Source organism: Neocloeon triangulifer, unplaced genomic scaffold (assembly GCF_031216515.1).
Source record: "Neocloeon triangulifer isolate White Clay Creek 2 clone unplaced genomic scaffold, ASM3121651v1 ptg000014l, whole genome shotgun sequence".
Lineage (NCBI taxonomy): Eukaryota > Metazoa > Arthropoda > Insecta > Ephemeroptera > Baetidae > Neocloeon > Neocloeon triangulifer.
In genome coordinates this window covers 6,296,744-6,318,890 of record NW_026775556.1, presented here as the reverse complement: position 1 = coordinate 6,318,890, position 22,147 = coordinate 6,296,744, and the positions used below count along the sequence as shown (strand labels likewise).

Below are 22,147 nucleotides of genomic sequence, written 5' to 3'. Positions count from 1 at the left end.
ATTTGTTACTGATTTTACTCTAACCTTCCTGCGAGTCATGATTTTAAAGCTGAATTTTAGAAATATATATTTAAAAAATGAAATTAAATCCCAAAATTGTATAAATATTAAATACTGGCAATTATTTATATATGGGGCACAACAGGACCTAATTTGAAAGACAACTTATTGCTTTAATTATTTTATTTTTTTAATTTGAAATTCTTTAGTTTAGATGTCTGATATGGTTTTAAGTTTAAAATATGTGAAAAAATATCACTTGCCATTCTTTGTTAGAAAAGCTTTCCTTCTCTTTTATTGTTTCTTTTTCGACTCTCTCAATGTTTTATTTGCTCACAAAAGCGGGAAATCTAGTCTTCATTAATATTTTCCGCAGCGAGTTGGCCCACTGGTTGTCAGCAGTGGAGTTGGAGAGACAAGGCAGAAAGTTTTAGGTTGATTGCGACTTTCCTCTCAAACACTCATCCCTCCGCTGCTCCGTGTTTTGACGTCTGGCGGAGGGAAATGAGTGCGGCGGCCGAGATTTGCGGAGCGCCGCCGTCTTGCTGCTTCTGCCGCTGGTGATCGCATTTTTCGCGGCCGCGCGCTCATCGATTTTCGCATTGTTCCTCATTTGAGCCGCTCGATCGCCGCTGCACTTATAGTTAGCGATACGCGCCTCTGCGTAATAAAATGGCAATGCCTGCTGCTGGACGCACGTGGAATATTTTTGCCACACACAAACGATCGCAAAGTTCTTACGAGCCAAAGATAATAAAATATCCATTAAAGTTGCGACCAACTCGCCGCGCCGTTTATACGCTCCCTAAACCATAAAGAAGTAGTGTTGATGACAAATATTTATTCCGGTCTTTTATGTCTTGCAAGAGCAATAAAATTTAAAAACCTCGGTCTGATACGCCAAGGTGTTGAAAGGTATTTAAAGGCTACAAAAGTCCTTTTAAAACCATTACTTTCTTTTAGTAAATCTTTTGGAAGTTAAGTGTTTTTATTAATTTATTGTGTTGATTACTATTTCTGATAAATAGTAAGAATAACAATTCGTTTAGAGGAGTCAAATTTTAAAATGAAATAGAAACGGTGAATTTAAAATCAACAAATCTTCAACCAAATTCTGCTCCCATTAATTTCTTGTTTGATGATATATAATAAATTGGTAATCTGAAGGGAATCTAAATTTAATAATTTAAAAAAAAAAATGTGTTTATGATATCAAGGCAATCACTGCAGTTAGTGTAGTTAAATCAAGAAATCAATTTATAACTCTATTAAGTACAATTAAAAAATAAAAAAGTTGTTAATTAAATAAAAGTTAAAAAATGAAAAAAATTGTAAATAAAAATGATCTATTTATCTTTTTTGATATAATATTAACAAAAATAGTAAATAACTTAAATGACATTTAAAAATAGCAGCAGAAATCACTTTTTGTGTGTTTAACTGTAGATGACCGCGTAACATAGGACAAAGAGTAATTTGTTTAAAGTTGAATTTAATCAAAAATAAAATGAAAATGCATTGGTTGAACTCTTTACTGTTTCCTGTAAAGAGTTTTTATTTTTTATCTTTCCAAGCATAAAAAATTAGGGTAGAAAAACACGTCATTCTACTTTATTTAAAATTTTGAAATGAAATTATGAAGAATGATGTATTATACTCCAAGAAAGTGTTCAATAGAGTGTCTCACTTTTCATCACTTTCCATTGTAAATGTCTCTTTTGGAGCTCTATTTTTATTTTGATCGGGAATTTAGGGGTCAGGGGATGATTTATGCTGGAAATGGAGATTCAAGAGGTGAAACTTTTTGTTTTAAAATGTTCAGACAAAAAGACAGGCATAAATTTTTAACGCTAATGTGATTAAAAAAACCCCCATTATGAGAACCTGAAAACAGCAAAATTGAGTATCAATTAACCGTTGTAATTAAGTGAATATTAATATTATTTATATAAAAAAATACTGCATTCTTAAATCCATTATTTTCCTGTTATGTTTCCCTCATTTTAATTCAAAGAAAAAATATATCTTGTAACTGCTGGTGAATGAAATTTTGAAGTTAGCAATAAATCAAATGCGTGCAACAACTGAATTATTGTGTTGTGTGTTTCAGGTGCGGAAGCATGTTGGGTGGGGTGGCGGGTCGGCACATGAGCAACCGTCGGCGCGGCAGCACCCCGAACACGTCGGTGCTCAAGTCGGCTTTGCAGAGCGGCGAATGGCCCCACCACCCCCAGCAGACCACCCCCCTGGCGACGACGCCGTCGTCGCGGCGCCAGAGTGTCTTCTCGGCGGCGCCGGCCGGCGCCAGCACGCCACCTGTGTCCGGTCTCGCGAATCTCGGCGCCGAGCACGCGTCGAGCGGGTTGCCATCTGGCAGGGGCAGTCTGCAGCAGCGGCACGTGCGCCTCTCCATCCCTGAAGTTAGCTCGCCTCGCTACCGCCGCAGAAGGGCCGTCACGGAAGGTGACCAAAAAACATGCGCCCTCGTCCAGTCGCGTTTGAAATTGGGTGACATCATGTAAGTATTCTTGCCCCCGCCAGTCTCGCGCGAAACCAAGTCCAAAGTGTACACGCCAATTTTCCCTTCTCTCTTCTTCTTCTGCAATATATGATGTGTGTCCGCCGCCGCAAAATGTGAAACTCGTCGGAACTGCCCAGTGTGACCCCCAAAGACTTTTTTTAAAGTAATTTATCATGGACCTCGGAAATATTATGTGAGTATCTCGTTTCTCCGCACGAGTTTGGATTAATTGAGAGCATGCGGAATTTATAATTATCTTTTCGACTTTTGCTTTTTCCGCAAGTTAATCATATTTATATTGCACTTGGTTTTTGCATAAGCGGCTTAAAATTTTCACACTCATACGTTAGTGGAAACAAACATGCTTTGCCACTCGTTTATAATTCTATGCTTGGCCTGCAGAATTTTCTTAAAATTAAGAGGATTATTCTGTGCGAATTTTAATGAAGCGTCGACTTTTTACGGCCCGGCCGTTTAATGACGTTTGCCCTAAAGTGGAAACGTTTTCTCAATTCTAGAGAAATTAAACGCCAGTCCATCTCAAACGTACAATAAAGTTTACCAAATGTAATGTTTAATGCAATTTTTTTTTTTTAACTTTATAATCCATTTTTTTTTAACATTAAATCTATTATATTTCTATAAGATTGCAAACACAATGAAGGCATGGAGGTCCCTTTGGTCTCAATATTAGATGGTTTTGCCAAAGTTTGGATTTCAAAAAATGCAACCCGCACGACGGGCGTGTCCAGAATTTGCCCAAAACCGCACTCTTTGTATTGATCAATGCAATTTATCGTACAAGAATGTCAAGCAGGTTGCATAGTAAAAGAATTTTAGTTCAGATAGTTCAGTTTAGTTTTCAGAAATCGTTTATAAAATTCATATTTTTTGTCATATCTTCGGTGAAATGTCATATTTTAAGCTTAAATTAGTTGATAAAGAAAATGCTCCAAAAATTTATATTTCGTAGAAAAAAATCATACAAAATAAAAAAAACGTAAATTTGATTATCTTTAAAAAGCTTATAATTAAAATCTTTTTCGGTGCCAACTAGAAAAAGTTTCTAAAATAACTCTCGTCAATAGTTTTTTTAAGTGCTCCACACTTCACTGAAAGAAATTTTGAAGGCTTTTTAGTAATCTGCCCTCAAATTAATTATAAAACAAAATTTATTAATTGTAAGCGCAAGTTAAATCTTTAAAAATTTCTTATTCCAATGCGATATTTGTTGAACCATTTCTTGTGGTTAAAATACTGAGCTTTTGCGAACTTATCATTAAATTGCTCTCATTTTCTTCTTCATCTCGAGTGATGAACGCGTAAAATGCGGTCAATCTGCGTCGCCTCTCCGGTGTATAAATTTTATGAAGCGCAGTCTCCGGCATAAAATTGCTCGCCAGGCATCTGCAAAGTCGGCCATTCCAGCCTGCCTGTCCGCGAGAGAGCAGCAAATCGTCCCGCCGGCCGATTCTCCAGCAAACAACATTTGCGAGAATTTTTACGACTCACTAAAAGTGTGCGCGCGTTATGCAGATCTCGGCAGAAAGAAAATAGGAATAATTATGCCAAGGAGCAGACGCTTCTCTGCTTCGGCGAACATTTAAACGGAGGCGGGTTGGTGCCAAATTAAAGTAATTATCTGGAGCGGTGATTGCTGCGCTCCCCTCACGGATGCCCCTCGCGCACCCTCTTGAATGGTTTCGCCATCAAAATTCATACTTTGGCGGCGGAAAAAATTGGCTTCGGCCGCCGTTATGGAAATTGCTCTGCCTAGTTCTTTTGGCTAAAATATGAAATTTCACTTTTGTTCCATTGCTCGGATGAAAAGAAGACGAGGAAAAAACACAAACACATGAGTGCTTATATTTTGTTGCGAAGCTCCTCCTTTGGATAACCAAGAGGGGATTATTATTTTACCCCAGCTTCAGAATTTTTTGGATCAACCAACCCCGCGAAATGATGCGCAACGATTTTCGTTGTACGAAAAATTGGCCTGAAAATTGGACGGCCTCCAGCCGGAATGATTTTGCATTTATTTATATTGGCTCGCGAAGCGAATGATTTGCTTCACTCGTAAAACGAGGCACATTTTTCATGGTTATCTCTAATACCCTGACTAACATGGCGAGAATTTTGGAATCGCTTCTCTACTCCATTGTAGATCGATATAGAGGAAATGGATAGCAAAAAATTTAGAATAACATCCATGTTAGCTTTTCTATCTGGTTTGAAAGATAATTTGAGGTTTATTGAAGAGAATGACATAATTATTTTCCCTCAAAAGAATACCAAAATTATTTAAATTTAAAGCAAAGTTTCTCTCTTTTTTTAAAGATTCTGATTCTAAGAAAATTAAAGAGCAAACATTTTTTACTGGTGGCACGATTTTGAAAACAATTGTAAAATGTATGCGGAAGAAGCCGAAAATTAAAATCAGCAGGTTAAAATGCATATATCATTTTAATAAAATAGGGCTCTATATTGCCATATAATTATAATTTTTGTATTATATATCTATATAAAAATATATAAATTTAAAACAAAATTAAAATAAATGTTTAAATAATCTTTTTATTCTCTAATGTGGGCAATCGTTATTTTTTTTTAACTTTAAATCCATGCTAAATTGCACTCACTGCACTAGTCCACGTCTACACAGTACCTAATTATTAAAATTCAGCATTCTTATCAAGACATAAGTAAATAGCAAACTAAGTAAGAATTTTAATAATTCACTTTGTAATGAAATCAAATATATGAATGTCTTTTCAATTGTTTCTACATCTATGAGATATATTCTTTTGTAAAATACTTCCATTCTTCAAAATTTGAAAGTATATTTATAGAACTATTGCAACTCTAATATTTACAAAATATTAAAAGTGAGACTGTGGTTCTATAAAAAGCATGTGCCGGCATTCAGAAGGTTTGATCAATCGGCTGTGAATCGCATGGCACATATTTTTGAAGTTGGCGGCCGCTGGCAATTATCTTAACATGATCGCGGCTGGAGAGTGGAGGGAGGATGTGCTTTGAAGGCGACACACAAAGACCTGATTGAGAGTTAGAGCAGCAGCGCGGCAGCTGCCGATGGGTTTTGCTTTCAGCTTTTTATTAAAGAGACTCTGCTCAGATTGCAGAAGTGAAGCGCCGCCACTTGCAATACTTGCCGGCCAATTACGGCACTTCTCGAATTAAATATCGATTTTTTTTCTCGCTAGTTTCATGCAAAAACTCATTTCCATAAAAGGTACAAAAATAGGGAAACATGACGAAAGAACTTTTAACCAACAACACTTTTGAAAAGTTTGCAGGTGATTTCAACTATGGAAATAGTTTAGAAAAACATCTTTCTAATATTTCTGTTTCCAAATAAAATATGTGTAAAAAGTTCAAGGGGCCAGTCGCATTCTTTTTTTAATTTTTAAATTCTGGGAAAATATATTATCATATAGATTTATTTATTCACTTAATGACAAATTTGTGCTATTGCTATGCATTTTTATTTTTTTTTATTTTTTGATACATTTTTTACTCTTGAACTAAATTGTAGAGTGGTAAAATAAACATTCAAATCTTTTAAATTATTATTCATATTAAAATAATTAATTATTTCCGTATTTTAGCCAAAAGTAATCAGAAAAATAAATATTTAATTTGCTAAAAAACAAATTCTGAAAATATTTTTAATAAATAAATAGAACAAGATATTAAATATTTGTATTTTAAGTAGAAGAAATATTTTTAAATTAAATTTTATCTGAACTATGAATTTTTGGATAAAAGAAGATTATAACTACCTTAAATTGAACTCAAATCTAAAGAGTCTTCTGTAAGAGACTTTTTCATCAGTCTAATTACTTAACAAGATGCGCTTTTTAAGTATTATTTTATTTTAAGTTTGTATCTTTTTATATTCCATGTCTACAATTGAACCAAAAGACACTTTAATCTGCTTTAATCTAATGTCATGACTAAAATTAACTTTAAAGAAAAGCAGAAGTGAAAGAAATAGTAAATTGCGACATCAACAAACATACAAACAAAAGCAAATTGATTGATTTTGTTTAAAAAAGGCACCAGTCCAAAACATCATTGGGGTTGTGTTTTTCAGAGGGGAAATGATATAATCGAGATAGTCTGTGGCCCCATCAAGAAGTCATTTTCTGCAAAGTCGCATCGAAGGAAACTGTGTTGACGAGCGCATGAGATCTTTTGTCAGCGGTGCGCGCGAAATGGAGCAATGACGGTCGATATTATCAATAGGCAAATCTGTCGAGCCCGAGGCGTTTTCCGTGAGACTTTATTCAATATCATATTTTCGCCGACTTCTCGCTGGGGTGTATGGGTGTGTGTATAATTGCCGCGGCGCCTTATCGCTGATGAACTTCCGCCGGGCGCACGCGGTTGCCTTTGGCGCCACCGCGACGCCAGCGCCACTTTCCCGACCGCTTTCAGCGCCGCGCTCATCTTTTCCGGAGACCCGTTCGCCGACGGCTGATGCCCTCTGAGTCGTGGCGGTGCGCACTAGTTGCGCCGCAACCCCTCGCTCCATTTCCACTGCCAACTTTAATAGACAGACGTGTTCGCGCAGCTCAACCTTATTAATTATAAACAATTATTAAATGAGCTGCTGATGTATCCTCCAGTTTCAAATGAGCACCACTTTGCTCAAATTCGAATTCAAATTATTCAAAGCAAAAGCAAAGGCAATTCTGAAAATATTTTTTTAGCAGCAGCAAAAATTTACGAATTTTCCAAAAAAAAAAAATCTGTTTTATAATTATTTAGATAATTTTTGTAGGTCGGAGCATAAATTTTAAATCACCAGAATCCTTTTTTTAAATACCTCTGGGGAAATAATTATTTTTAAATCCATTTTGCGGGCACGAATAAAAATTTAGCAAAACAGATCAATATTTGGCTTTTTCATTCCTTTGTTTGATTTTTCTGCACTGGAAAAGTTCAAGTATTTGAACATCTTTTGTTGAGGAAATCTTTTTTTCACTTCGGTGTCTCGATTCCCAATTAGATTCGGGGAAAGTTAAACGAAGCAAATTGCGCCAGCGAGCCTAATTAGACAGGCTCTTAAGTGCATTAAGCGACTTGGAGGGCAAAAAAAAGCAAGTCGAGATGCTCGTCTGAGCAGGAACGTGAAAGTTGGACACATGTATAAGAATTAAATTTATTGAATGCAGTAGGGCAAGTCTAAGTGCTGAAAAGTGGTGAAATGGCAACGCAGCCGTAGCCGAGTTCTGTCCCACGAAAGTTCTACCAACATCTCGATTTAGTCACTGTTTTCCCGCTTTTCCGCCGCAATTCCCGCGCCAATTTCGTACTGAAAAGAACGGAAAATTCTGGAAAATTTGCACTGTAAAATTTAATTTCAATTTTTGGATAAATATAAGTTTTTTTACACCAATTTCTGACTAAAACTGCCAATTTTTACAATCAATTTAAACCAAAATGCTTATATATAATATTTAGTTTAATTCTCAATCTTTATACTTATGTTGGAATTATATAAAAAAAAAAAAATTGAGAAAAATCAGAATTTTTTGTTAATTAAATAAATAGCCAAATTTCCGGTAAAAGATATTGCAGGTAAATTTGCTGGCAATTGAAACATTTATATTTCAATTGAATAATTAATTTCAGAATTTTGACCAATTTAAATTCAGAAAGTGGCTAACTGAAGTTTCAGAAATAGGCAATCATCTGGACCGACGTGTCGAACGGGTTGCATAAGTCTTGATTTCACAGGCGTTCTCAAAACCCATCCCAAACAGATATTTCTTGTATCAATTCTGATTCAAGCAGAGAAAGCAAGTGAGGAGGAAGAGAAGCACAAGTAGGCCTCTTCGGAAATCAATTGTTGTGTTTGGAGAAAAAGAAGGCAAGTCCGATTAGAAGAAGAAGCAAAATTGTCAACAAAGGGAAGCAGAACTGGAGAGCGCGGCAGAAGAGGGAGCGAGGCTGGTGGCGCGCTGGCGATTGATTTTCAGTGTTTTGCCAAGCAAGGTGGTTGGTATGCTTGCATGGCGACCCAGGAACGAAGGGGCTAACGAGCCGAGAGAATGGCTGGTTTGGGCAAGAAGCTGCTGGAGTGAGTGGCGGTGAAAAGGACCCAGTTCCGTCTGTTCGTCGGCCAGTTCGGCGCCAATCCGAGCCGCGAGCGTCGGCCGAGCACTTGGGCGGCGGCCAGTGAAGAAAAGCAAGAAAGTGGTGCGAAAGTGGTAGTGCTCGGTGGTGGTGACACAGTTTTCGGCCTGCCCATCTATGCGTCGGTCGAAATGTCTCGGACCAGGCCGATTCGGCCCGCCCGGAATGGTGTGTGTGCGTGTTTTTCTTTCGCCAAACTCCAAATGAGGCACCAGCACTGAGTTAGACCGACGGCCTCCGTTTTTCCGACCCCGTTCTCCAGGACACGTCTCTCTATCTCTCTACTCTATTCACCCTCCTCGTATTCGAATTTTGAAATAAAAAGAAAAAAGGAACACACCAAGGAAGAAGAAGGATTCAGCTCGGACACTTTTGGCGACCGCTCGGTTCGCAGTGCCAGTTGGTTCTCCTCCCCGTTGGTTTCAGCCCCAGCCAGCCCTCCATCCAGGATAGTTTTTTTTTTATATATTTTTTTTTGGTTTGAAAAAAAAATAAACCTAGTGCTTCGGTTTTCGCAATCAGTGAGCTGCCAAAAAGAAGAACAAGAAGAAAAACAGAAGAAGTTGGTGTTTCTTCTCTCCTCGCTTGCTATCTCTTTTGAAAAAACCACTCACCAATATGGCGTCTTTTATATTTATGGCTTTTAAGGTTAGTGCACGATTTTCTGGCTCCCTTTTCAAATTTTAATTCATTCGTCTTAAAATTCCTAGCCCTGTGCCATTTTTTGCTGCTCGTCCGAACATTTTTTCTCGCGTTGCCGAATTTATGAATGGCTCTGGGCGGCCCCTGAAGGGTTGCATCTTGCGTCACGATTATGTACCGATATACATACATATGTACCATTTCGCACTCGCAGCGATTCATTCATCAGCTAAAATATTCATGCTGCTTTCTCTATGTTTAGCGCACGGCTTGCGATAAAACTTGGGCCAACGCGTCAATTATTTAGCATTTATCGAGCGTGTTGTGTCTTCTGCTTTGGCTTTCTCCAACAAAAGAGCTGGAAAAGAGACACAGATTTACCCGAATGCCGCCCAAAGTTCCTTAATATTACTCCAATTGCAATTCCGTTAGTTGAAAATAGTCACGAAAAATTAAAATTTCATCAGAATTTTTTCCCTTTTTCTTATCTAATTGCACTTTAGAAATTTTGTTTAATTTTGATGACGTAAACGCCTATATTGATATTTTTTTATAAGAAAAAAAATTGTTATTTTAGTCTGCTTAATGTATAATTACTTTTATTTTTCAAGGGGGAAATTATGTGAACTTATGGATAATTTTTTAATTTCAAAACAGAAGTCCGTAGGGAAGTCTAAAATATTCCCAAATGAGCGATTTTTCATTAAATATGTTAATCTAGCCGATTTTCAAACCTCATTTAAATAGTGAATTTGGGAATTTATGGTACAAAAAAAGTTCAAAAAATATTAATCTCCTATTTTCCCCTTTCTATAAAAAAAAAATCACGAAATTATCATAGAGTTTCTATTATTAAATAACTGCATTGCTCTAATTAAAAATTTAAAAAGCAAACAAATTTCAACTATGCATTATTTCCAATTTTTATTTTAAAATGAAAAAATTTCCAAGACAGTCCCCCAAGGCGCAGTGGTTTTGTTGCAGCATTTGCTCCACATAAATCGTTACACTTTCCCTCCCACGGCTGCTTTTTATGCTGCTGCACTCACTCACACACACCACACACAGTACACCCCAAGCAGAGCGACGAATTTTAAAATCAATAACTCGCAGTGAGTAAACACACCGGGGCGAAAACATGTTTGTGGTGCAGTGGAGCCGGCACACGGTGCAATCGATTATTTTCCACATTCCAGCAATCACTGCGGAAAGCAGGAAAAGTGCATGAATCACTTGGCGCCTGCCCGCCCGCCCAACCGCCCGCCCGCGTACTTGTTGTGCCGCTGACGTGAATCGTGTACCCGCGCCTTGATTTATTTCCCAGCCAGGCCCCAAATCTTCCGCAAGCGCCGTCGTCGCGACTTTTGTCGCGTTTCCTCTCGCTTTCCACCATGACGATATATTTATTTCAAACGAAACTCTCTAGATCACTATCAGACAACCCCCTACGTTTATCACTAATCGTGATATTATCTAAATTAATGGCAACTATTTCAAAAAACGTTTTTACAGGTTTCGTTTTTAAACACGAATTTGTTCCAGACACCTTCTGTAAAACCAATAGATTTTTTATTGAAATATTAATATTTAAAATTTAAAAAAAAATATGAAATAATTATGTTACACATTAATAAGAAATTTACAAACAACCAATTAAATTTTAGTAAAATTTCATTTCTGTGATATTAAGATTTGATAATAATTGTTGATGACAACAATCCTAAATTGTTATTAATTTAATACCTTTTAAAGCTCAAATTAATTGAATTGGTAAAGGGATTAAAATCTGGCTGCTTTTATTTGCAAAAAGAATATTTAAAAAATATATAAAACATGAATAAATTAGAATGAATTAATGAATTAGATTTGTACATAATTTTAATAAAAATATAAGTTTAAATTTTGTTTAGTATTTTTTGTGCTGTTGTATGCTTCAAACAATATTATCAATACAGAGAATAAAAAGAGAAGCCAATGAAGTTTTGAGCTTTTGAAGTGCAGTGATTTTTTTTATTGTAATTGGATCAGCTCAGTAATTGTTTTTTACACTGATAAAATGTGCAACTCGGTAGTATAAATTATCACTTTAATTCATGTATTCGCAGGTTTTACTTTCATTTTATTTCTCTGTTTAATCTCCAGATTCTCAAGATGTGATAGCGATAGGAAGCAAATTTCATTACTAAAAAAATCATAAAATTTTATTTGCAGCCAAAAAGTAATGAATTAAATTAGTATTTCTTATTCAATTATCTTTTCCCCTTAAATTCTGATATCTCTTTACTTAAATCTATACTTGTTTTCCTATTTTTTCTCCTCTTCATTGACTCGTTCATGACTTCTTTATTCTATTGTTTTCATGATCAGCGCAATTTAGGTCAGATAATTTCCAGCTTGTAAAAAGCTGGATTCGGTGGCCGGAATTGCCGGAATAAAGAGGCAGTGCGCGCAAAGAAGGGTGGTTGCTGCACGTCGTCCTAGTTGAGACGACACGCGCGGGTTGCATATCAACTGGTGCCTTTCTTGTCGGGCGCTGCGAAGGGCGGGCAGGCAGGCGTAAACGTGTAATGCAACAACATGCAAATTCGCGCCCTCACAAAGGGACAAGCCGAGCGAGAACGGTAATGTCGCGCGTTAAATTTGCTCTGGCTTCGCCAAATGAGCGAAATGCCGTGTGTGTGTGTCTGGCCCGCGAAACGCGCGCGCACTCGCAAATATGTAATCCGCTGGTCCGCCACCCACCCCCTTCCCAGAGGGTGCCAGTGTACTGCGGTTTGCCTACTTTTGCGTCACTCACTAAATCTCGTCGCTTGGGGAAAAGCAGCTAAACTGCTTTTTGATCTTTATCACGTGTTTCGCCTTTTTCCTCTGCTCTCTCACATGCCGCATCATAATTGCACAGCCCTTTGCACAAATTCCCTTTGAACTTAGAATTTAAATTTTTGTGATTTTTTGCTTTGTAATCGTAAATTTAAATCGTAGGAAACAAAAATCAATTTTTGGTTTGGAAACATTTATATGTTGGAAATATTATTGTATAATTCAGGAAAATCATTTTGGAGACATTATTTTTGGGTAGAATAAATGGACTTGTTTATTTAAAAAATTTTAGTTAGCATATCTATGGAATTCAAAAACGATTGGAAAACAAATTAATCAAGATACATAATTAATTTTAAAAATTTTCACAAAAGAGGGGTTTCTGACAAAATTTTTCATTTGAGAACTTCCAGTAATCTTCATGAATTTCCTTCATTTTACCAAATTTTGCTGCCTTAGTTATTAAAATGCTTAAAATGTTGAAATTTGATTGAAAATCATTTTGTTTTTCAAATTACAAACATCTTTATCTTGTAAACATGACCGATTTTTATTTCAACTGACACTGTCAGAAAAATAAAAAATCTCGGCGTATGATAATGGCCGATTCCAGTGAATTCCCGTCAAAGCAAAAATAACCACTCCGAAACAACCACAATTTGCGTCATCAAACGCGCTATTTCTGTCCGGAAAATCGCAAATGATTGAGCAGCGCCGTTGCCATTACTCTGGCAAGCCAACTTTGTAACCGACGTGAAATGCAATCCACGGTTGGGCATTTTCAGGCCTTTCAATTGCGGACGTTGTCACGATGCAGGGTTAAATTATTACCACCGCTGGCGGCGGCAAACGCGCGCCGGCCTCGATTTATAGTATGCACATAATATTTTCCTGGGCCAGCTGTTGCACGCCCAATCAATAATTAAGTCGTTCAAAAGACTCGACCTGCGGATGATTCAGCAACTTGCACACAACTTTTTCCCACAACGCAATTAATTTCGTGCAGAGCCAAGTAATTAATCACAAAATAATTAGCTAAATCCAGTATGCATGAAGAATGGTTCGTTTTTAAAGACCAACAATTATAGTTAGTCAATGCATAAATTAATAAAATGTATTTTTTTTTTCAATCACCTTGTATTCAATCAATATAATAACAATTTCATAAAAAAAAAAAATAGGAGAATTACGAAATGAGTTTTACTGCTGAACAATCTTCTAAATTTTGAAGTAATATGGAGCAAAAGAATGAAATTCAAAAGTTTACCCAACCTAAGTATGCATACTGGAAGCTAGTAAGGAGACGCCATTGTTGCAATTTGAGGACTTTGATCAATATAGTATAACAATGGCGACTGTATACCAATCCATTAGGACAAAGTGATTGTTGGATAACATTTTGTGTTTTTCATTTTTGAAGGCTTGATATGCTCTCAATTTTTTTTATTGTTGGATGCACTTAAACAAAGCCTCACTCAGGGCAAAGCCAAGCCAAAGGCTTCTTAAAGTGATATCAAAATAACTAAAAAAATTTGCAAATATAAACACATTTCTCGCCAATCAGAAATTTGCAGAAGTTAAATCACCCTCTCAATTTTCATACAGCCTGCCGAATGCAAAAAAAAAATGAAATATTTTTATACTATAAACAAGAAAAATATTTGCACTCCATAATTAATTAAAATTTACTTTTTTAATTTATTAATTAAACTTAACATTAAAAACACCATAGGCGTCTGAAACTTAAATTAAGGAAAATAAGGTTATGGACAAAATTTAAAAATGAAAAAAGCCTTTAGTCACCCATTAGGTGAAAAAACAACAAAGAGCGTCGAGCACAAGGCCTAATTGGCCCTCTTGGTATTTACTAATGCGTGCCGCCCACGCGTCCCTGTTCTGACAGCAGACAAAGGGGGTTGGTTTGTCCATTAAAGAAAGGGTGGCGCATTGGAGCAGTAATAAAACAGCATATATATCGGTCGACGCAATAAATTGGCGCTGCAGAAAAATGGGGTTGCTCGCTGGGTCGGTCGGTCGGTCGGTCGCTGGGGCGAGAGTCGAGAGAAAGAGCGAGTGGCTGCGGGATAAATAGTTGGGGACGCGCGCGCGAGTGGTGACACAAAGTCTGGCCGACCACATCTGCATTGTGCTTACGCACTGTCTCGAGGACACTTTTCTCCTCGGCGCGCGACCCAACGCGAAATGAGGCTGCTTTCCGTGATGAATTGCACTCTTCTTCCCACTCGCTTCTGTCCACCCCCGCCCGCTTCTCCGGCTAATCCACCCACCGACACACTCGCAAGCCCCACGTATAGTGCAGCCACATCAAACCCCCGCACACACTCACCCCCTGATCGTCATTAGTCCGATTAATTGCGGAATTCCCTCAGAGCTCACGCATTGTTGAGCAGCAACTGAGCTGCAAAAAAAAATTTAAAAAAATGAAAATTTCACATCATTAAAAATTAATCTCTGAATAGATTTTTCCTTCGAAATTTAAATAATATTTATATTCTGCTTTTTCTAGCTTCATTATTTTAAGTCTCAACTTAAATCTCCACTTAAAATCTGAAAAATGAAATATCTCTTTTATTTCATGGAAGATAGAGAGTTAGTGGAGGAAATGTGAAGAAATGGTGGAATTTATGTATATGGCGAGAAAAATCGCAGTAACATGAAGCCTCTAAAGAGGTCTGAGCTGAAACAGACGCTAGACCTATTGCTGCGAATTAATCCTAAATTTGCCTTGAACAAAGAGCGAGTAATTTTTAATAGAAATTATTGGGCTATTTTACTTTTATTAGCCTAATCAACTGACTTCCTCATCTAGAAGAAAATAAAATTGCACTCGGTTGCACAAATTAACAAAACTTAAAAACTTCTCACTCAAAAAAGCTCTGAAACAAATTTACAGCAAATCTGTTTCTTTAAATTGTTTTATGCAAAATTATTCCAGACCCAGAATTGGAAAGTTCTGGTCATTCATTAATTTCTGTTTTTCATTTCCGCTGTATTGTGTAGTGTTATATAATGTGATAAATTAAAAATAAACGAGAAGAACACATGTCCTAAAAAGTAAGTGGCATCACTGCTAAAATTTACACTTTTGTAAGTCTTTTATTTATAGCTGTAAATAAATTAACAATTTAAATTTTTTCTCATACAGGAGATAGAAAACTGTTAAATAAAAATTTATTAAAGAAATTAATTGAAAATATAATTAAAAACATAAATTGTTATGTTAATAAATTTAAAAATAGTCATTGTGAAAAGCACAAGTAAAATTTAATATTCTACTGATTAAAGTTTTAAATAATCTAATTTGCGTTTTACATAAATCTCATAGGAAACAGTGAAAAATCTAAAAATGAAACAAACTAATTAGTAAATTGAAATAATTGAGTTTCGTTTAGTGATTTAAAACTTTTAAATTTTAAATTTGAAGGTTTCAAAGGAAACTCCAAGCCCAAATTAGATGTTCTGACGCTTTAATCAAACTTTTGCCTAGGACTGCGTGCTCCATTTCCTCTCTCCGACGCGACTCTCTCTTTTTGTGCAAAAGGGGTATTAATCTGTGCCACGGCGCCGAGCCTTAAAGGGTGTCTATTTAAATGCCCCGTCGTGATTGATGCGCTGGAATTTGAATACTCGCCGCGCCCATTACTCTTATTACACGCAGCTTTCTCACTCGTCCAGCAAGACGTCGCTCCGATTTGTGAATTAGCGAAACCAAATCACTTTTGCTTTTCGGAAAAAAAAATCTTTTGGCCGAGCAGACGGGCTGCGGCGCCAGTTCTGAAAAAAGAGACGGACGGAAAAAAGCTCTCTCTCTCTCTCTCTCTCTGGCTAGACTGATCGTGGGACACAAAAAAGCGCGACAAGTCGTCGCTTGTGAAATCTAAAATGCCGCGACATGACTTAGCCAGTCAGTCTGTGGGGTTCCATTGGGAAATTGATCGGCGGAGCCACACGAGATGCACATGCAGACTCATTACGAAATGAAGTCGAACATTTTTTACAGAATGTAGATGCTCTATAGACATGGTGGACTTTTATCGTGATTGAAGAATTTTTTTAAAATTAAAATACATTAAAAAAAGGAAATTGACAAATTAAATTTAAAAAAACCAGTCAAGGATTGACCCGAGTGATTATGATAAAAGATTTTTATTTCAAAAATTAGCAACAAGTTTAGAGAGAATTATATTTCCATCGTAATATAACTTTGGTTAATTTGGACAACTTATTTTTTTTTAATATTGCTCTTAGAGAAATTTCATTAATTTTTATAAATTAAAATCCATCCAGTTAGAGTGATCAAAATTTCATTATATCCCGACTGCATATCATCTTAATTGATTGTAGGAAGAATAATGATAATATGGGGTAGCCTCATTTTAAATAAGTATGCAATTAGTTTTTTATTGGAGGCATTTCTGTTAAAATTTGTACTTTTTAGATACCTATAAGAAGATATGAAGATATTTTGATATTTTTTCTATCCTTCCTATTTTAATTTTTTTATGTTCATCATGAATTTTATAAACTAGAAATTTAAGTTTAAAGATGATTTTTTTGCTGCATTTGAATACTCAAACTTAAAATTATTTGGTGAATGGGAAAAAAAGCATTTTTTTTTATACAATAATACAAATAAATTTTGAATTTAAAATAAAGTTTATCCACATAATAACCATTATGGCTCATCAAGAACACATCCAAGAACGTAATTTAAATCCGAATGAACCTACAAAAAGTAGAGTTGAAAACATATAATACATTAAACCTTTCTTAAATTATGACAATGTGACTCATTATTTCATCATGAAAATAATTCAACGTTTTCAATAATACTAAAAGTTGAAAGTTTTGTTTTGTGAAAGGTCCTAACTTATTTAAACCTTTAGAAATTGAAAAAAAATAGCATTACTTTTTATGATCTGTGGTTTATAGCAAGTAAATCATTTAGACTGAGATGTTTTTTGAACTGAATCTAGTCACCCAATTTGGCTTTCCTCCAACATTTCAAAATTTCTCAATCTACTGCACTTTTTGAGCAAAATTGTTTATAAAATTTTTTTTGTTAATTTTATTGCACCGCATTCAAAAATTTCAACATATATGAGGGTTAATAACTCTTTAACATTAAATAGGACAATGCATTATGTAAAAATAAAAGCACCATATTCAAATATGACGTATATCTCTGCACAATTGTCCGCTTTCTCTCAATCTGCTGGCGTTTGGCGCGTGCGAAAGCCGGGCCGGCGGTCTGAGCGGTGTGTGGCGCGGGAGCAGCAAAAAGGGCCAGCCTGACTGAGGGAGTAAGCAGGGCAGGCCTGGGGTTCTGTCAGGCAGGCAACCAGCAGCACACCAACCGAATTATCGATCGCTGCATTTGCTTCGTTCTCGCGCGGTGCCGTTCGCCGCTGCTTTTGCCCCGTACACTCGCTTTCGCAATCCGGCAGCTCCGCCGGCCCCACCGACCGGCGAGCGCCCCTTTTGCCAAACCCTTTAATTTGCCCCCGAATCGTCAATTTGCATTCAATTGGTTTACTTACATCCTATAAATCAAATGGCTAGTAAAATAATTTTCATGCAAAAATGGTGAATTAAAGTTGTGAATATTTTCCAAATTGTTGATAGATAGTATGGGTGTGTGTTTCTGATCTAATTAGTCAGGTCCTGCTGAAGAGCCCTGGAATTAAGCGAAATCATGAATATCATGATCCCGGCTAGTTTTGTTGCTCTGTTGCCTTAATTTGCGAGTTATTAATATTTGAGACTAAAGAAGATAATTTTTGGAGTTGGAAAAATAATTGCTTAGTTAAAAATAAAAGCCAAAATTTTTTTGTATGTATTCATTCGTAAAAGCCAAGTTTTTCTCACGCAGTTTCAGTAAAACTGAGTAAAACCATGTATTTAACCTCTTAAAAATAAATTATAAATTCTGCGTAGCTAATGGAAAATTGCATATTTTTTTAAACGCCTAAATAAAACCAGAGTAAAATTGCACACAATATATTTACAAATTTATTAAGAGTTTCTTGAAGTTGTTGTGAAACCTTTTGGCACTTAAAGTTTTCATTTTTTGATGAAAATAAAATCCAGTTTTCTCGGTGAGGATACGAAAATTTATTTTTTCTGCATGATACAGAGATCGATTCCTTAAAACACAGAAACCAATAAATTTGCTTATCTACTTACCGAGGGATCCGGATTTTGTTTCATCTCCATACTTTTTTTTATTATTAATTCATTTTATTTGAAGTAATTTTTCTGATAACATGATTCATACATAATAGAGAATTTTAATTTAAGCTCTACCATTTATTTAAACTAATTCAAGACATAATTAAATCCACATCCTATTTAACTTTCAACGTAATTTATACAAAAAAATACTCTTTTGCTCTAGTTTTTTTATGAAAATAATTTAGATATATTAAATAATAAATTCAAATAATTTGCTGTGGTATGCCTTATGCGCAAAAGTTGTGTGTGCTGCACAATTGATGACGCAGCCTTTGGTTGTGAAATGGAATACCGAGTTGCATGCACTCGTGATTAACCCAGTGGTCTACTTTCTGCTGCAGAAAATGGATCACCCATTGAGCTGCTCCCATTTTATTTGCATGATGGACTTTCAAGTATGCTGGAATGCATTGAGAAAATAATCTTTGTTTTGAAACTAGAAGACTAACATACCACACAGCTAATACGACAAAAATAATAATCTCAATTTTCCTTTTTAACTCGTAATTATAAATGGGAATTAATACAATATAAAGTGAAAAATAATTTTTAAGCGCAGAGAAAATTTATCAAGATTAAACTTTTAATATTTCCTAATGGCCAAATGAAAAAGGTTGCTCCTCGTAGAAAAAGTTTAATATTGCATACTAAACTTATTTATTTTTTAAAATAATTAATAATTAAAAATATGCATGATTGCATTCAAACCACCTTATACATAATGCAAAATTTTACTTCATGTCGCGTTTGAAATAGAAAAGAAAATTGCTGTCAAAATAAATCATACCTTAAATCACGTTTTCTTAACAAGTATGTCGGGAATTGCGATAAATATGATGAAAATTATGCTTCTAGAATCAAGATAACGATTTTGAATGAAAGCCTTTCATGAGCCATTCGCCATTCATTTGAAGTAAGCTGTTTTCAGCGAGCGTGTGTAATAATAATTGGACCGCGTGGCGAAGTTTTGTGCGTCGGAATGTTAATAGGTGCAATTAAAAAGGCGTCCATCACGGGCAGAACATGCACTTGGGCCCTCACAGGTGGGCGAAAATGGCGGCGAGTTCGGAAAAGGCAAAGAAAGCCTCGGCGTCCCCAAAGCAGAGCAAAGGCTTTCTTTTGTTTGCGCTTTAATTATGCCAAGTAACCACGGGGCCTTTTAATATGCCGCTGGAAATTGTCCCCGATGATTATCGTTATGAAAACAGCGCAAACTTTTCTCCCTCTCTTGTATGTAACGAATTTTTTTCGCCTCCAACGAGCCCTCGGGACTTTCTTTCAAATGTGCAAATTAAATCAGGACGTTTACAATCTTTCAGACGTATTTTTTTCGTTCTTTCTTTGACGATTACAGCAGTCGTAATTCATTACCTAATGTCAAAGGCGAATCATTGGAGCGGCTCTCGTTTTGTAAACTGCATGTGACAATGAATTTAGCCCATTGTTTTGAGTTGAATAAGAGATAAAGATCAAATGACTGAGCACGTCGACCTTTAAAAAGTAAGCAAGAACGAGAGAGAGCGACACACAGAGCAGGCAAAACAAACTGTATGTAAATGCAACATGGTCCGACCAGCTTTTGCCTCACAAAATAAAATATCATGCTGCCGCCCATAGCGGCTTCTACAGATTTTTAAAATATCTGGTTACAAAGTTTTCTTTATTGATGTATCATCATTATCAGCAAATTTCTCCTCAAGATTAATATATTCAAAGATTGCAAAATTTTAAAAATAAACACGAGTATAAAACTTATTAATTCATTTTTTTCAATTTTGTTTGATAATCCTTAGTGGGCAGAAAATGAAAATATTGACAGTAATTAAGTTTATTACTCAAATATTAATAATAATTTACGTCCTATATTTAATCGACACTGTTTTTTCATTATAATAGGGCTATTTTAGTTTCATCGCTGCTTATCATTATTAGAGCTATGATTTTCTATGATTATAGTCAATTCAATTCATTTAAACTGCAATACTAATAGCACAGCTTTGTGAATAAATGTTAATTATTCTTTAATTAATCAGTCTTTGATTATAACTCAATTCTTAATATTCGATGTAGATTTGAACCTAATTGAAATTTTACACCAATTGTTTTGTCAAGCAAAGAAAAAAAACGCCAGGAAAAGATCTATCTATATTTTGGAAGAATTCTAAACAAGAAACTGGCAAATACTTTACACTATTTCAAAATAACCTGTGAGAAATATGTAAAAATAAATGCATTAAAAATGGAACAAGAAACAATACAAATTACCTTCATTATTTAAATCAATTCAATATCCTTGTTGTTGTTTGTTGTTATTGTTTCTTCTACTCAAGTCATATATAAATAAAATTGAATTAGAAAAAATGAGCAGAAAGGGTATCACAACTAGCAGAGGGCTGCTAAAACAAAAAAGAGATCGGCCACCGCAATTCTTGAATTATATTTAAATTTAAAATATACATGAAATAATTATATAACATTTTTCTCCTTTTCGGCTCCAGCTCGGCAAGCAGGTTTAATTTGGAAACACTTTTGCTTTCAAATTAAGCTTATGAGTTTTGTAAATTGTTTACTAGAGCTGGCAACCAACTCCCTCTTCAGTGTGATTTCTTCCCAAAATATTATTTATCTATTGTGGGAGGATAAATGAGTAGAATATAATATATTATTTCAAGCGTAGATTCAAACTTTAATTGCTGGTGTGTTTTTTTTTCTATTGGAGAAAAATGCTCAAAAATCCTGTCGTGTTTGAATAAAACCAAAAAATTTTAATTTTAATTTAACCAATCAAAAAAAAAAATAAATAAAAATATCCTTCGCATGAATATGTTTATTTTAAATATTATGTTTTTATATTTCTTTTGTTATGTATATTGATAAAATTCATATATATTATGGTTTTTTTTTATGAAATGATAGAATGAAAACACACTTTTTTATTGGTTATTTGGTTGCGTTCCTCCAGCAAAATTTTATTAATAGGAATGTCAGTGTTAATAAGAATTTTAAAATTAGATTAATGCGTTGTAGTGAAGTTTAGGTTGGCAATATTGATAATTATTAAATCATGAATCTAGCAAAATCTTAAGTTGAGTATGACAAAAATCATGATAGATGAGAAGGTTTTTTAGAGTAATTGATAGTTTCGATTAAATTCTGTCATGTGATTGATGATATCTTTTCTGCTGCATGTGCGGGAGAATGATATTTGGAAAAATGTGACGAGTTCTAGAGAGGAAATCAAAGAAATTGACTTTAAATACTGAAAATTTTGATTTTTTTTAATTAAACATTAATATCTTTATTCCATCACCACCAACTCAGCAAAATCGTTGAAGTTAATTTTAATCTAACATACTTTACTTCTAAATTCTTACATTGCCACATTATTTTATTTCAAACAGAAATAATGACAAAAAGATTAAACAACTATGTCTCTTCTGCCTTATTAAAACTTGAAACCAAAAATAAAAAATAAAACTTATCATATATTTAATGAAAATTGGATTTCTAGTTGTCGGAACAATGGATCAGTAAAGATCACGGTCCTTTTTTTATTGAGCAAGAAAAATCACTTTATTATAAATATAGGAAAAACTCCAAATAAACAAATTATTCACTCGGAGTGCCACTTCTTCTCTCAACTTAAACTTTGGAAAGGAGCAGCGCGTTAGTTATGTGGTTTTGATGGGGCGCGACCTCGCGAGACGGCAAAAATTAGTCGGTGCGCGAATTAGCGAAAGGGGG

The 22,147-nt window shown here is 35.2% G+C and overlaps 1 protein-coding gene across 1 annotated transcript in view; it reads left to right on the top strand.

The window, feature by feature from the left end:
• The window catches only part of LOC132201615 (voltage-dependent calcium channel type A subunit alpha-1-like), a gene marked incomplete at its 3' end in the record, with an annotated part of 44,321 nt that overhangs the window by 19,477 nt on the left and 2,697 nt on the right, over window positions 1-22,147 (top strand). Inside the window, exon 2 of the mRNA XM_059627914.1 lies at window positions 2,111-2,518. Coding sequence (XP_059483897.1) covers window positions 2,121-2,518 — 398 coding nt within the window. The remainder of the gene's footprint in view (window positions 1-2,110; window positions 2,519-22,147) is intronic.